Source organism: Melospiza melodia, chromosome 9, assembly GCF_035770615.1.
Source record: "Melospiza melodia melodia isolate bMelMel2 chromosome 9, bMelMel2.pri, whole genome shotgun sequence".
In the NCBI taxonomy this organism is placed as follows: Eukaryota; Metazoa; Chordata; class Aves; order Passeriformes; family Passerellidae; genus Melospiza; species Melospiza melodia.
In genome coordinates, this window is record NC_086202.1 from 2995827 (window position 1) to 3012056 (window position 16230).

Below are 16230 nucleotides of genomic sequence, written 5' to 3' on the forward strand. Positions count from 1 at the left end.
TCATCTCCTATAACAGCCTTCCCTTTGTCTCCATGTGGTTTTTCTCCAGCTATCCATTCCCCATGGTCTTCAGCAGCTGCAGCAGAAAGGACCTGGAAAACAGCCTGGAGAAAGGAGTGGGGATGTGTCTCTTTAACCTGCCTGAGGTCAAGGAGTCCTTTGGTGGCCAGAAGTGTGGGAATGGCTACGTGGAGGATGGAGAGGAGTGTGACTGTGGGGAGCCTGAGGTAAGGCAGTGTTTGAGGGGGTGTTTGAGGGTCCCCAGGATGAGGGGGAGATGAGAATCTTGACTCCATGTTTCAGAAGGCTGATTTATTGTTTATGGTATATATTATATTAAAAGAAAATTAGGTACTAAAACTATAGAATTAAAAAACTTTAGAACAATTCTCATCTCCCCTTGCTGCACCTCTTGTTGGGCACGTGTGTGTGGTGGTGTTTGAGGGACAAGGGAAGAGATGAGAATCTTGACTCCATGTTTCAGAAGGCTGATTTATTGCTTTATGATACATATTATATTAAAAAAAATTATATATTAGAATTATACTAAAGAAAGAGAGAGGAGACATCAGAAGGCCAGCAAAGAAAAGGAATGATAATAAAATCTTGTGACTGACCGGAATCCCGACGTAGCTGGATCTGTGATTGGTCATTGAGTAAAAATAATTCACATGGAACCAATCCAAGATGCACCTGTTGATGAGCAACCTCCAGACAACATTGCACAGCCATCAGATAATTATTGTTTACATTTCTTTTCTGAGGCTTCTCAGCTCCTCAGGAGAAAAACCCTGGCAAAGGGATTTTTCAGGAAATATATCAGTGACAAGACACCACCTGGGAAATGCTGCTCATGTCCTGCCTGCAGGGTTTTGGCAGTGGAGGGTTGGTTTGGTGTGTTTGGTGTAAAACAGAGCTCTCCCTTCTCTGCTTCTGTCCCACCAGCTCCAACCTCAGAGTCTCAGAAGGGCAGGGAGCCTCGAGTGCATTCGAGATGGGGAAGTTCAAGCAGGGCTTGGGTTAAGAATGTGCTCAGTTCATCCTTAGAGAGCAAACTCTGGCTTGTCCAGCAGACTGGCCATGACCTGCTGTTCCTAGAAGTTCCTTTCTGCATTAGCTAATCAGCTAAACTCAAAGGAAGTTTGAGAACTTGGCTGGAATTTCTCAAGCAAACGTGACTTAGTTGAAGGTTTGTTTCCGTCAATGAGAAGCTACATTTATATTTATATCTATATCTGTAACCGTGTTTATATTTGTATTTATTTACATTCAATTTTATATTTATAACAGTTTTTAAGTTTATATTTAATTATTTGTGTTTATGTCAACATAACCATAGAAACTGTGCAGTCATAGAATGCTTTGGATTGGGGACCATAAAGATAATCTCATTTTCCCCCTGCCATTTCACTTATTCACTATCTCAGGCTGCTCCAAGCCCTGTCCAGCCTGGCCTTGGGCACTCCCAGGGATCCAGGGGCAGCCACAGCTTCTCTGAGCACCCTGTGCCAGGGCCTCACTATCCATGTATATAGAATTATATAAATAGAAATATTAATATTGGCCAGGTATTTTTCATTGCAGCTTCAGTTTTTAGGTACAAGACCTTTCCTCCTTCCCTGTAGAATTTTTCTTTTCCTCTAGCCAATTACCTCCCAACAGAAATAGCCTTCACTGCCTCCCAAACAGATTGCTGCTGCTTCAAAGATTGTTCCATTTAGTTTAGTGAATGTGTCAGAGGACTCCTCACATCAGCAGGAGATAGGCAAAACCTGGGGGTCAAATAATATCCGAGCTGGCATCCTTATCCCTTTTACATCCCCTCCTCATTGGCTTTATTGAACTTCTCTCTGATTATGAGAATTAAAGGCAGCAGCAGATCAGGGATTTGTTTGCTGTGATAAACAGGGACCTACAGACAAAAGAGATGGGGGCAGTTAAAGCAGCAAGATCTTGCTGCATCCTGCCTGGGGAGTGCATTGGGCTGGTCCAAGCCTTGAGGATTTCCTGACGGTTCCCTCACTCTGGAGGGTAACAGGGTTGGAGGAAGCAGCCTTATCTCTCCTTGTTTAAAGTCAATAGAGTGCAAGCAGCTTGCAAATGTCTTTGTAACCCTGTTATCTTTCTTGTTTTCATTTCTGAATGTCAGTGATACCTTTTCAAGTCAAAGCCACTTAATGTCAGCAAGCACTGCCTTGATTTGCCTCTTCTGTCTGTCTTTTTTGCCTTTTTAGTTGTATTGGGGAAAAAATGCAGCTTGGATGCAATTAAATTTATTTGGGATTTACTGCCCTGACCTGAGTGGCTCCAGAAAACCTGTGTGATTAGTTACTAGTTCACTGCCCAGTGAGTTCTGTCCATGGTGTTGCAGCATCCCAAGAATGGGTGATATTAGGATTAAATTCTTCTGGGAGGGTGTGGAGTGGCACAGGGTGCCCAGAGCAGCTGTGGCTGCCCCTGGATCCCTGGCAGTGCCCAAGGCCAGGCTGGACACTGGGGCTGGGAGCACCTGGGACAGTGGGAGGTGTCCCTGCCATGGGATTGATGATTTTTGGTCTCTTCAAACCCAAACCATTCTATGATTTTATGATCCTAACAATTTTAGTCTGTATGACCAAAAATGCCTGATGTGCTGCAGTGTCCGTGGAAGGAGGGTTAATGTAAATTATAGATAGAAAGATAAAAGAACGAAGAGAACTAAAAATCCTTAGTCCTTGAAAGATAAAAATGTGTCTTTTATAACCAGCTGCAAGGAGGAACAGAAAACTCCAAATTGCTAACTCAGAAGTCAGACAAATTACTTCCAAATGTAATTAAGAGTGAGTGCCCAAAGAGCTGTGACATGCCAGGGACGAGTCAACACGGCTTTTGTGCCAGGAACTCCTGTCTGACAAAATGTTGTCTTACAAAATGTTGTCTTACAAATCCATCACAGAGCTCTGAAGGGCTCACAAGTGGATGGAAAGGGACAGGGCTGTCACTGCAGCCTGTGAGGGGTTCAGAGAGGCTTTGGGCCAAACCTTTCACCAAAGCTTCTCTGGGAGATTGAGCAGCTGTAAAGGAGAGAAAACTGCACGGGCAAAAATTGGGTTAAAAGATGAGAAATACAAGCAGGTGTAAATCACCCATTTCGTGCAGGAGATCTGCTGTGCTGTATCCATGAGATGTGTCCTGGGACTACACAACTCAGCATTTTCATAAAGAGCCTGGGAAGAGGAATAGTCTTTAATTTGCTGATGGTATTAGTTAGGCTGCTAGAGATGAAAACTGGCTGTGAAGGACTGCAGAGAAACCTTCTGAGGCAGCTGGAACAGGCATTAAGATGAGAAATGGGACTCACTGAGGAGTGATGCACATTCCAAAAACACAAAGAAGATGATGGACTCTGAGCTGCCTCTGACCATGGAGAAACAAGACTTCATATTGCAATAAATAGTCTCATGAAAATGTCAGCCCAGTGCTCAGGAGTGGTCTAAAAGGTAAATAGGCTGTTAGAGAGTACTAGGAGAGAAATAGGAAAACAAAACAAAGCACCAGCAGACCTCTATAAATCTGCTGTGCCTGAAACTGCTTGTGTAGGTTTTCCCTACCCCTCCCTTTATCCCAGGGAGGATAAAGCAGAGTGAAAAAAGATTGAGAGAAAAGCAATAAGGTGGTTCAAAGTTTCCAAAGGGCTCTGGCTGGAAAAGAAGAAAATGAAGGGAAATGCAGCATAAGCTGATAAAACCGTGAGGGGAGTGGAAGGGGTGAGAGAGGAGAGATCATCCCCCATGAGAAATGAGCAGATGAAGTTAGAAAATCTAGGTTCCAAACAAGCAGAAGGAGCTGCTCCCCTGACTGTGTTGGTTACCTGTGAGTTCCTTTACTCTGACTCTTACAGGTGCTGAAAATGCCCGTGGAGCCCAGGGAAAGGCAGGAGAATGGGAAGGTGTCAATGTCCTTCAACATCCCCTGCTGGCTGCTCCCAGGGGCACACAGGGACAGAGGGGTTATGGGCTGACCCAGTGGGGTCTGTCCTGTGTTCCTAGAAAAGAGAGGAGGAAATCCAGGTGTCCTGTCCACAGGACAGAGCCTGACATCACGTAGGTGGGGCTGGAATTGTTCTGGGGTTGGGCTGCTCTGGTTCCTCTGAAGAGCCAGGAGAGCCACTCTGAGAAACCTCCTCCCATCATTGCTGTTATTATCTATAATAACTAATAATAATAATAATACCAACAAACTCCAGCACAGCAGTACTTTCAGGTGGCAGCCTCCATCCTCCCAAAGCCTGGTGAGCCTTGCTTGTTTTTTCGCTTATTTATGTTGAAATCATTCCTGACAATTTGATAGCCCAGGCACAAAAACTATTTACCAAGCTCATTCCCTACAATGAGCAATAAGTGAGGCAGCAATTGGAAATTTCAGAGGCTGCTGAAACACCACTCCAGGAGCTCTGTCTTTATCCCAGTCTGCCTGTGGAATGCTGCTGTGGGGCCAGAGGATGGGGTATTGCAGCTTCAAAATGACCTTAATGGGCCTGACACTCCACCCTACTTATCTCAGATTATTTCTGAGGTGAATTTATAAAATGTGCTTCTGTGCAGAAGAGGAATGTTGCTCCTGACATGCAGCAGTTGCACAGGAATATTTCTGTAGCCTGCTGCTTTCCGGTGATCAGAAATAGGAGCAGGAAGTTGTTCCTCTGCTTCAGAGCACAGTTGGCTTTGTACATGCAGGAAGATAATACCTAAATAACAGTGAAATGCTGAGAATCCCTCTGGTTTGTGCTGGTGAGTCAGTTGGGAAGCTTTCAGAAGCCAGGGAAGCAACAAGAGGCTGTGAGCATCACTCTAACCCACTCATTCCTCCTGTGTTCCCTCTATTGTCAGTGATCCCTTGCTAAGTCAAACAGACTTAACACAGCTGAAGAGCAATTTTATCTGCTTATATTTCTGTGAGAGAGATGAGATTCCAGCTCAGCTGGTGTAACTTGCAGCTTGTGGGCATTATCTTGGAAAAACAAATCCATTCTTTTCTGAGGCTCCTTACGAGCTCGTTCTCCTGACAATAAAGTTTGCAGGAGCCCACACACGGCACCATCTAATCCACAAGTGTGAAATTGGGATGTATCAGTGAGAGAGGCTGCAATTCATGCCCACTCCATATCTCACAGCTCTATTACTGGTGTGCTCTGATAAGGGATTACATGGAATCGTGTCGCTGTGTTCCTCTGTGGCAGCCCCAGCCTCCATCCAAGCAGGAGCCTGGCCAGCAGCTAGCACAAAGCAGAGCTGTGGTCATGATGCCCAGCAACTGCAGCAGCTCCTGGATCCTCTCTGGAGGCACTGGAGTCATTCCACTGATTCCTGTGGAAATAAAACACCCCAGTGCTCTGTCAGGGTTGGTGTCAGCGTGCTCGGGTTGTTTGTGGTATTTGGGATTAGATCCATAGCTGGAATAAACCAGCCCTCCTCAGCAGCTCCTCTGGTTTTACTACACTTGTTGGGCTTGTTGAATCTGAGGGCAGACAAGGCTGTTTGGATCAGGTTGTCGAATTTCATGCATAATTCATGATTTCATGCCCAGCTTTTCTTGGCAGAGCTATAGGCAGCCTCTTGATTTACAGCTCATGGTGACTGCACGTTGTCTGCTCTAAACTTACCCTCCAAATCCATGCAGGAATGCACAAACCCGTGCTGCAATGCCACCACCTGTGCCTTGAACCCAGGAGCAGTGTGTGCACATGGGCTCTGCTGCGAGGACTGCCAGGTGAACCTGGGGAAATGTCTCTCTTTGGGGTGGGGAGGGCAGAATTCTCCATTTTTCCCTGCTTCAGTGCAGTAAGCGACGATGGAGGAGAGGGAAATTGGTATTGATAAGCATTAAGGCACTTGCATGTCATGTGAGCAATTAGAAAATTCCCAAAGCAAGGATGGAGGAGAGGTAAATTGGTATTGATAAGCATTAAGACACTTGTGTGTCATGTGAGCAATTAAAAATTTCCCAAAATATAAATTATTGAAGGAGCGGATCAACAGATTTTTTAGAATTGTCTCTGTGCTTTTTGTGGCCCCTTCAGTTGCTCATGCAAAACTTCTTTTTCATGAACTTTTGTGTGCTTTAATTTTTCTCATTCTTACTCGGCAAGCAGTCATTAAATGCTTAACCCTCTTTTTTGGGGGAAGGCTCTTAAATTATTAATTCTATCAACAGCATATGTCTTTTTAACAGCAGATCATCAGCTGTTGTGGTCTCCTAACACTATAAAAGCCAACTTACCACAGGCATTTACCTGCTTGAATTCTCAGACCATCCCTTGCCTGTGGGCTAATAAAGCATCCAGCAGGTTGTCTGTGGCAACCTGTGAGCTTGGAGCAGCAAGGGATGCTCACAGCCAGGAATTGCTCTTTAGCAAAATCAATCTATCTCCGTGTCCTTTGCTTTTTACCAAAGGCAATGTGATTAGAATTCAGCTCTGCTCCCAGAACACATCCAACTTTTGTGGCTGCTGTTGAGATGTGAATGTTCAGAGTGGCACATTCAAAAAAAAATATCATTTTCCATGGAAATTGGTATAGGACAACCAGTTAATCGTGTGACTAAGTTTGAGGAGATGTTGATGCCCATCACAACATTTCCAGGAGGAAATGTAATTCCATAGATTCATTAACATTCAAGATCTATTTAAGATCATTGAATTGAACCTTCCAAGCTGTGAATTGTTGGGCATCTGAATCCACAGCCCTGTGTGCTGGTGGCTTCCCGAGCCCTAACACAGCAGTGTTCTGTGATCAGCTGCCCTGGGTGGAAAGGTCTCTGACCTGACTTTGCCCAGGGCTCCAGATCCTCCTTTCCAGAGCTCTTGTGCTCAGACACGATGAAGGAGCCACCTGCAAACATCAGGGCTGGGGTTGCCTTCTGTCTTGAGCCACGTGTGGAGTTTCATCTGAGCCTCCTTGCTGCCAAAGCCTCCCAGCATGGCTCAGATCTGTGCACTCAGAGCTCTGCCATCCCTGCCCTTGCTCTGCAGCCAGCTGGGGCCGTGCCATGGGGAAATCTCCTCCTGTGCTGCAGGGCTGACCAGGCACAGCCCAGCCACTGAAGTTCTGTTTGTTTTGCAGCTCAAACCAGCGGGGATTTCTTGCAGAGAGTCGAGCAATTCCTGTGACCTGCCCGAGTTCTGCACGGGGGCCAGCCCGCAGTGCCCGGCCAACGTTTACCTGCACGACGGGCACGCGTGCCACGGGGTGGATGGCTACTGCTACAATGGCATCTGCCAGACCCACGAGCAGCAGTGCATCACCCTCTGGGGCCCAGGTGAGTGCCAGAGAGGCCTCAGGTTTGGCTTTCCTATTTTTCACATCCTGTGCTGCTTTAGTGTGTTGGTCTCAGCTTCATGTTTAGGGATGCTGAGCTCTGTGCACAGAGCAGGGAGACAAAACAATTCCTGCTCCAGCTGGGCACCAAGGACAAATGATCCAAATCTCAGCCCAGGAGCACAAACCCCGTGGGCTGGAGAGAGAAAAACAAGCAGGGTGGGACTGCAGGGCTAAAGCTGGAATGGGACAATGAACTGCAAGGTGCAAATGGAGCAGAACTGATCCCAGGGACAGAGCCCGTGCCCGGCCGTGCATTTCGGGGCCATTTTGGTTCATCTTGGGTGCAGCCCTGGCTGGGCTCTGGTGCTGCCCAAGGTGGATCCATGGAGGAGATGCTTTGAATAAATCCCTGCTTTATTCTGGAACTCTGTCCAGCCTCTATTCTAGGGCAGCCTGCACAAGGCATCACCAGCACAGGGACACAGGTAGGCTTGGAGGGGAAAATGAAGATCTGGAGGGTGCAGCACCAACCTGTAGCTGTTGGAATAATGAGGGAATCTCTGGGTGATTCATTCCAGCCTTGATTTGCTGTCGTGTTCATTTCTTGCAGCAGGAGGTAACGAGGCTCGTGCTCAACACGCTGCAAATGGATAGGTGAACTTAGACAAATCATTTCCTCCTGACTTTGATATGGCCTGATGTCACCCCACAAGGTGCTGAATGCTCCTGGCAGGTTGAAATCACAGCCGTTTTCAGGCTGCTGGGTGAGCTTCCTCCTGTGCTCTAAACAGCTCATCTGCAAAACAGATGTGTCTGCTCCATCCCCAGCCAGGGCTCAGCTCTTGACACTGACATGAGACTCCTGGATCACTGTGTGTGTTTTATTAACTGGTGTCACCTGGAAACTGCCTCCTGACTGTGCTTTTAGCAGGGTGTGCACTGAAGCAGAAAGGGGTTTGTTCTCCCGTGGGAATTTGCTCCCTTTTTGCAGCAATCTGGTAACATGAGTTCTTGAGTTGTTCTCAACATGTATCCCAGGGAAGCTGTTCACCTTTCTATAAAGCCCTGTGACCCTTGCACTGAAATGCAAGTATTAACTCAGCCTTTTGGTATGAATCCAAATTGTGTCTCCTGCAGCATCTCTGATCTTCTATCTCAAATTTGAAAAACTCTCTCTCGTAAGGAGAAACATTACTTAGAAATAGGGTGTAATTATTTCTTTTAAACTAATATTTCCATCTTCTTTCAATTCAGCCTCTCTAACTCTGCTCCAAAACCTCTGCATCAATATAATGGCACACAGATGTTTCCCTTGGTCAGAACCCTCCCCAGAACACTGCTGAAGAATTTCTCTGTTTCCTTCCCAGAGAACATGGACTTTTTGCAATCTCTCTTTAAAAGAGCATTAAAGCATCTCAAGCAGCAGCCCCAGTGGTGCAGACAGCAGGTCAGCTTGGCCACGTGGGTATCAGAGCACGTTCAGGAGGGGTTCCAGCTCAGACCTGAGCTCCTCACGTGGAACAAAGCGTGCCGTGCTCCACTCCCCAGTCCCACGCGTGTCCTGGAGCTGCTGGGAGCTCACAGAGCCATGGACAATTATAGCCTCCAGCCTGAGTCACGCTGGGACTCATAATCCCTGCATACTGAGGCATTTCCTCTTGTAGAAAGCAAAAATCTCCTCCTGAACCAGTTTGCCATGCCGTGGAAAGTTACTTGGTCAGGCTGTTCGTGGTTTCAGTGGTTGAGAAAAAATTCCTCTAAAGGTCAGGGAGCTGAACTGCTGCAGCTCCTTGCCGGGTCTGCTTCCCAATGCAGCAATTCCACCACAGCCCTGGGATCCCCTGATTCTTTCCTGCCTTCCTCCTTGGGGCTGTTTGATATGGGCACTGCCGGGCATGGAGGCTCCATCTCTCTTTATGAGACAGGCGTTGTGGTAAGAACAGAGCTCAGGCAGATTTTGGCTGGAATACCCCTTGGTTTTGTCTTGGGAAGGCCCAAGGAGAAGGATTTTAAATAGGGAGGATGGGACATGAGAAACCTGAACTGAAAGTCTTAATTCTTGTCATGTTTTTGGCAGAATAAATTAAAAATAAACCCAGAATCCCAGAGGGGTTTGGGCTGGAAGGGACATTAGAGATCACCTCATTCCACCCCCTGCACTAGACCAGGTTGCTCCAAGCCCTGTCTAGCCGGCCTTGGACACTTCAAACAATGCCCATATTCTGGATTTAAAGACTAGGGATGTGAATATATCCACTGCTCTGTCACACATCTGGCTGAAGTGTGAGCTGGCAGATCTGGGGTGGAATGAGAAGAGAGGTGGGTGGCTCATGCAGTTGGAAAAATTGTACAGATCATGGTGCAGATTAAAAAACTACATGTTTTTCCAGACTTGCCTGCAGCACAAAGAGAGATTTGACATTCTAAGATGTTGTCTCTGGACTTTGTATCAAAAATATACACTGGAACCTTTTACCAGGTTGTTGTGTGTGATCAGAACTGTTTTTAAGTGCCTGTGTTGAAGTAGTTTTGTGTTTAAAAAAAAAATATTCTCCCCTCTAAAGAAAAATCATATTACAATTCATTTTCATTCTCTCCTTATTTTCTTCTTCCCAGTAGGAGGAATCCATGCAGAACAAAATACAATAACTTTTCCTAAAATAATACTTGGTATATTGAATTCCTTATTAATGTCTTCCCTTGTACATCTTTCTTTATTCATCAGGTTACAGATGTCCAGAAGCCCAATGATAAATGTCAATCTTCATGTTTTTAGATCTATTTAGAGGAAAATGATGAACACTGTCAGAGCTTGTTTACATTAGGCTGAGCAGTAGGAACCTGTTTCCAGAAAAGCACTTGCATTTCCTTGGGGTTGTTTTTGTTTCTCTCAACACAGTGGTTCAGATAAAATAGAGGAATTTTTTTTTTTTTTTTTGCTCTTTCTTATCTGTGTGGAAAGCTTGGTGGGAAGGAGAAGGGAGGAGCTCCTGGGGACAATCTCTAAAATAGCCATGAGTTCCTCTCAGAGCCCAGGTTGATTCCAGTCTGCTCCCAGAGCTCTCCATCCTCTCTCTCTCTCCATAATTCATGTCATTTTTATCTTTGGGGAGCAGGAACTGCTGATGACCTTTTTTTGGTCCATATTCAGAATTATCAGATTGCCCTGATCTGACCTATTGATAGCAGTGACATCAGTGGTGATGCTTTGTGTGGTGGCATTTCCAGGAGATACAGGCACACAGACAGAGCTGCTCAAGACAGAGAAATCATTGATTACCAAGGAACAGAGGATTCTCAACTTCAAACTCATGGCTTTTTCTGCATTGACAAGAAAATGATTCTTTAGGGAAGTTTGTCAGTTTGTTTTCCTGTATTTCCCCAAGTGGGGAAAAAGCAATGATTTTGGGGAGCCAACGGCAGGCATTGATTTAATAATTAGAACACATTTAAATGTGTTGCATGGACATGGCCATTTGTTTAGGCAGGAACATTCTTAATTTGGAGGTCAATATTTGTTACTGAGTGAGAACTTTGCAGGTTTTGCCAGGTAGATCCCTACAGACACAAAATAAATGGGCTGCCCACCTCAGATATCTGACCCAACCACTGCTGAAAAAAGGCTGATTGTCCAAGCACTGCAATTTCCTGAATTCAGTGAAATCTAGTGAAAACTATTTCGACCATCACAGATTTATGGCCGGGCCTTTTTCTTCTGGAGATGGGAAAGACATTAAATAATATTCTCAGGGGTGGTGACATCATCCTCCTTAAAGGCAAAAAAATGCTCAACTCCATCTTGCTCTTGTCCAGACAGAACAGGGATGACCAGGATGGGGAGAGAGGCCAAGGGCAGCTCGTGGAGCTTTTGCTTTGCAGCAAAAACAAAGTTAATGAGCTGAAACCCAGATCACACGACAGAGAACTGTGGGTTTTATGCTTATATTTATTTGCACAGTTACTCGTGGTGCTGGCTGGCACAGCCTGAGCTACACAACTCCAGCCTGTTACTCAGAGGTTGTTTTTTTCCCCTCTCCCCACCCACAGACAGCTGGGAGCTGGACTGAAATATCTTCCTTTTCTGCTGTCAGCCTGACAGAGGATGTTTCTCGTGTTCATGGAATCAGCACCATGGTCAGAAATTTCCCTCATTCCTTTCAAGAGACTCTATTGGTGTTTTCCTATGGCAGCAGGTCTGAAATGACACAGCATTTCTGTGCCCTGCAACTTCTCTTTTTTTATTATTTTATTTTTTTTTGCAACTGCCTATGGAAAGAAGTGAGCTCGTCAATATACACTTTTGGAGGAAAAACCCCAACAATCTCCAGGCTGCCAGCTGCAGGGGTGAGCTCTGACCTTCTGCAGCTTCCAGGGGCTGATTTAATCCCTTGAATGAGGCTTGGCATGGAAGGGCTGACAGGACCTTAATTACAGGGTCATGATACTATAATTACCAATAGCAAAGTGAAATAAACTCTGCTCATCCAGCTCACACCACTTAATAACCCCCAGAAATCCTTCACAAATCATCTTGCCTCTGCCTGCAGAGGTAGAAAATAGAGGAAGACAGGACTTTCTGCTTCAGTTTATGTGGTGCACTCATGATAAATGGGTTTCCTCCAGAAACACAACATTGCAATTCTCTTCCTTAAGCATCCTCTGAAAACCTCCTTTTAACTTGGTAGCTCCATCTGTTCAGCATCTCACATCCTGATATGTTTTCATCCATAAAAAAGTACAAATATTGTGAGAAGCCAGTGGGGAGAGGGAGCAGCCATCTGAATCCCAAGCAACAGCATGTCTTGGTTGGAAACCAAGGGCAGAAATTGAAGCTGGATTTTGGTTTCCAGGCTGCAGATGATCATTGGGTACCAGGTGTTTCCACACACAGACTGCTCCCAGCCTGGCAGGGGAGTGGGTTTTTGTGCTCCACGAGATCCTTTTTCTTGTCAAGTGTTATTAGCTGGAGTTAAAGCTCAGTGTCTGAGCCCTGCAGATGTGTTTTCCTTCCTGGGGGCTGCTTTCCATCATCTCCGCAATGCCAGGCTGCTGAATTCAGGAAAAAAATCAGCTAAAAAAAAAAAAACAAACTTCCACCAGGTGAAACACCTTAAACTCTCCCTGTGTTCAGTGAGTGCATTCCCTTTCAAAACCATTTTTAGAATAAGCCTTAGTTACATCCCTTGCAGTCAGAGCACAGGACGTGAGCATTCGTTTGGCTTGTGGCGGCTTTGGGAGGGGACAGCACTGAGGGCACAGCGTGTCTGGCTCTGGGCTGTGCTGCCACAGCTCCAAGGGAGCATCCAAGGGAGCATCCAGCCAAGGGAGCATCCAGCCACTCAGTTCCATGGCAGCAGCTGAGCTGGGCTGAGGCTCCTGGCCAAAAACAGCACCCAGAGCACTTGCACACAACCAGGGCTGCACAAGCTGCTCCTTGCGCATGTGGGAGAAAAAGCAGTTTTGGAAAAAGCAGGTTTAGAAAAAACAGGTGTCCTTGACCTCTTGCTCCCAGAACGTTTCTTCCCTCCCCAGCCCTTCCAAAGCTGCTGTGGAATATGCACATCGGAATGTTTGTCTCAAGCTGAACACTGAGTGTGCCCCCCCTGGAAAGATGAGGAGAGATCCACATGCTGAAAATGGAAATTTAACTTTTGCTTTTTCTGCACAGTGCCTCATCTGGATGCTTTTGTAGATTGTTTTTTTTTATTATTATTATTGCTTGAACTTAATGAAAAAGAATTGAAAGAATCCTGTGTAAGTCCCTTTTAGGAGTTCCAGAGCTGAAAAAATACTCTGAACTCAGCAAGCTTGAACGTAATCTTCCAAAGAATTTCAAGCTCTTGTCCTTCTCTCCAGGGAACCATCAGCTCATATTCTGTTCCTTCTGTGCCTTTCTTGCTGAATTTTCCAGTTTCAGCATGTTAAAATGTTAGAAGGAAAAGAGGGTGCCATCTTAAGCCTCTCCAAGTTTTAATATTTTGTCCTTAATAGCATTAGATTGCTGTTCTGCAGTATATAGTATTAGTCAAGCTTCTGACTATGAAATGCAGATAATTAATTGAAGTTTTAATCTCTGAGTTTTCAGTGAAAAGATTCACACTAACTGGAACTGTTACAGTCATATTTGTATTTTCTTCTCCAGAAATCTGACCCCCCTTTTTTTTTTTAGGAAAAGAAAAAAGGAACATTTTCCTCTTTGAAGGCTTTCAAATGAAATCTTCGGTCTGGCTTAAATAAATGCAATGTTTTACCCACAGTTAGAGGCATACACACTTGGAAGTGACTCAGAACATTTGACAAAATGTAGCATTAGTTGAAATGTTCTGTGTCTGGTAAAGATCAGGAGCACTGTAGAAATGGGATATTCTCAGCCTTTGGGCTATCACATCACTTGCTGCCAAGTTCTTTTTGCTTTGGTTTGGCTGATGTGTCAGAAGCACAGAAATGCAGGTAGCAGGTCTCTGATCTCAGTTTTAGCCAGAGTTTCTTCTCTGCTGCTCAAAGCCAGTCTCCCTCTTGGAGCAGTTGAAATGTTGGTGGTGACTTGATGGTGCTCTTAATTATTTTCATGGAAAGAAAATACAGAGTAGTAAAGAGCCCTAACAAAGGGCCTCTTAATCTTGCAAGAAGCAGCAATTATTGGCTGGAAATGAAAGCCACACTTCACTGTAGAACAGAGGGATTAAATTCCAGTACACTGACTAATGAATTGTTGCAGCAGTCAAACCAGGGAAGCAGATCCTTCACCTCTTTAACATTCTAGATGAACAGATGCATTTTCCCCTAGAAGATATTCTATAATTGGTTAATAATCTGGAGGGAGATGAGCAGGAGATTTTGTGTATAAAACAGTAGAAGAGATGTTCTAATAGTGCCCTTGAGCTTCTGAAGTGCAGGGATGAATAAACTGCACAAGCTTTTCCAGCCCTGCTCCCACCAGGGAACTTCCTTTGCCACTAGGATATGTCTCTATCAGAAAAGATCACAGTAGATAAGAGCCAGATGCTGCCTGAACTCCCAGATTCCCACTTCTACCACCATGGCAGAAATGCCCCTTGGTCCATGTCAGTCTTTCTTCTCAGGAGTGGATGTCCTGAGGGCTAAGGTGGGATGGGCTCCTTTCCTCTCCCCATTCCTTCAGCTCGTGTTAATAGCAGCACATTTCCCTTTGCCATGCCAGGTCCAGTTTACAACTGGATTCTCTCTGTTGGCTTGTTCTCAGTTGCAAACAGGCCTTTCTTGAAAAGAATTTTCTTTGGGGTCTCACTAGAGCACGGACTCCTGCAAAAGAAGATAGTCAACTTTCCAGCTGGCCTTTGTCTGTATTTCCTAGGAGGATTGACAAGAGGGCTATGAGCTGAGAAATCCTGGAGGAGAAGGAGTTCTGCACTGCCTGTTGCTCAGAGACAAACACTGGCAATCCCACCCCTCCAAACTCTTCCATTAGCATGCGCATCCAGCACCGCTGTTTTGTTGCCTCATCAACATTCAGCTCACATCCCCCCTTCCCCTAAAGCACCAGCAGAGCTCAAAGGAAATTATTAAAAACACTTTGTATGAGATGAGAGTTCTGATTAGGTTTTGTTTCAGGTGCAAAACCCGCTCCTGGGATCTGCTTTGAGAGAGTCAATTCTGCCGGAGACCCTTACGGCAACTGCGGGAAGGACTCCAAGAGCTCCTTTGCCAAATGTGAACCCAGGTAGGGCCTCTCCCTGCAAGCACAGCAACAGGTGCTGGCAGAGGGCTTGGAACATTTCAAGTGATTCACCTCATCCCTGCTTGTGTTGTGTTTATTTCCGTCAGGGATGCGAAGTGTGGGAAAATCCAGTGTCAAGGAGGAGCCAACCGACCCGTCATCGGCACCAACGCGGTTTCCATCGAAACCAACATCCCGCTGCAGGAGGGGGGCAGGATCCTGTGCCGTGGCACCCACGTCTACCTGGGGGATGATATGCCCGACCCCGGGCTGGTGCTGGCAGGAACCAAGTGTGGAGATGGAAAAGTAAGATTCTGGAATGCTCCCAGACAAGGGAACATCGCTGCTATCATTCTGCCAAGTGTTCTGTACTTCTTTTTTTCTTTGGATTTTTTTTTTTCCCGCCGCAAAATAATTGCTTCTCATGCTGAGACTGAAGCAAATTTTGCTCCCTTCTGGCCACTGTTCTGGGTTATGGATTTTCAGATGCAAATTTGAGCAACCTGATCTGGTGGAAGGTGTCCCTGGCCATGGCAGGGGGTTGGAAATGGATGAGCTTTAAAGTCCTTTCCAACCCAAACCATCCTGGGTTCTGGGCATTGGAAGTTGCTTAAGTTTATGACTGATTTTTTGAAGACAGTCCCAAGTATCTGCCCATGGAGGCTTGAGGTTTCCTGCAAAATAAGTACAGCAAAATACATTACAGGCTTATTAATGAATTCCTGAGCTCCATGTGTTCCCTTTCCCAGCAGCTCTGGCATTGCAAAATTGTCATTAACTTCATTTTAGGTTTCAAAATGTATTTTATCTTCTGATTATGACTCCTCACTTCTTTTTTTCATGCTGGAAACCCTATCTCTGTATGCACTCTTAGAAAACTATAAACCCATTGATGCTCAGCCACCAAAACTGATTTTAGTGTTTGTGTTTTGCAAACTTTGTGAATTACCCACTGCAAATGCAGCCCAGATTTCACATGGCTGTGAAAAAACTCATTCTGAGTTTTTCCTTTGTGAGGAAAGCAACTGAGAAAGATGGGAGGCAGCCATGAGTTTACAGGGGGAGGAGGAATGGAAAGCAGTCCAAGAGCTATTGAAATGAAGGAGGTTTCCATACCCTCAGTGGATTGCTTGCAAAAAGGAGGAAAAACAAGTGCTTTGATAATTTGTGGTAAATTGAAGTAAGCCTCTGAATTTCTGAAAGCGTTTGAATTACGTTGGATTATCTCACTGTGCT

The 16230-nt window shown here is 45.4% G+C and overlaps 1 protein-coding gene across 1 annotated transcript in view; it reads left to right on the plus strand.

The window, feature by feature from the left end:
* ADAM12 (ADAM metallopeptidase domain 12) overlaps positions 1-16230 on the plus strand; it is a 187604-nt gene that overhangs the window by 157010 nt on the left and 14364 nt on the right. Inside the window, exons 12-16 of the mRNA XM_063162878.1 lie at positions 50-227; positions 5659-5748; positions 7101-7296; positions 14889-14997; positions 15102-15300. Coding sequence (XP_063018948.1) covers positions 50-227; positions 5659-5748; positions 7101-7296; positions 14889-14997; positions 15102-15300 — 772 coding nt within the window. The remainder of the gene's footprint in view (positions 1-49; positions 228-5658; positions 5749-7100; positions 7297-14888; positions 14998-15101; positions 15301-16230) is intronic.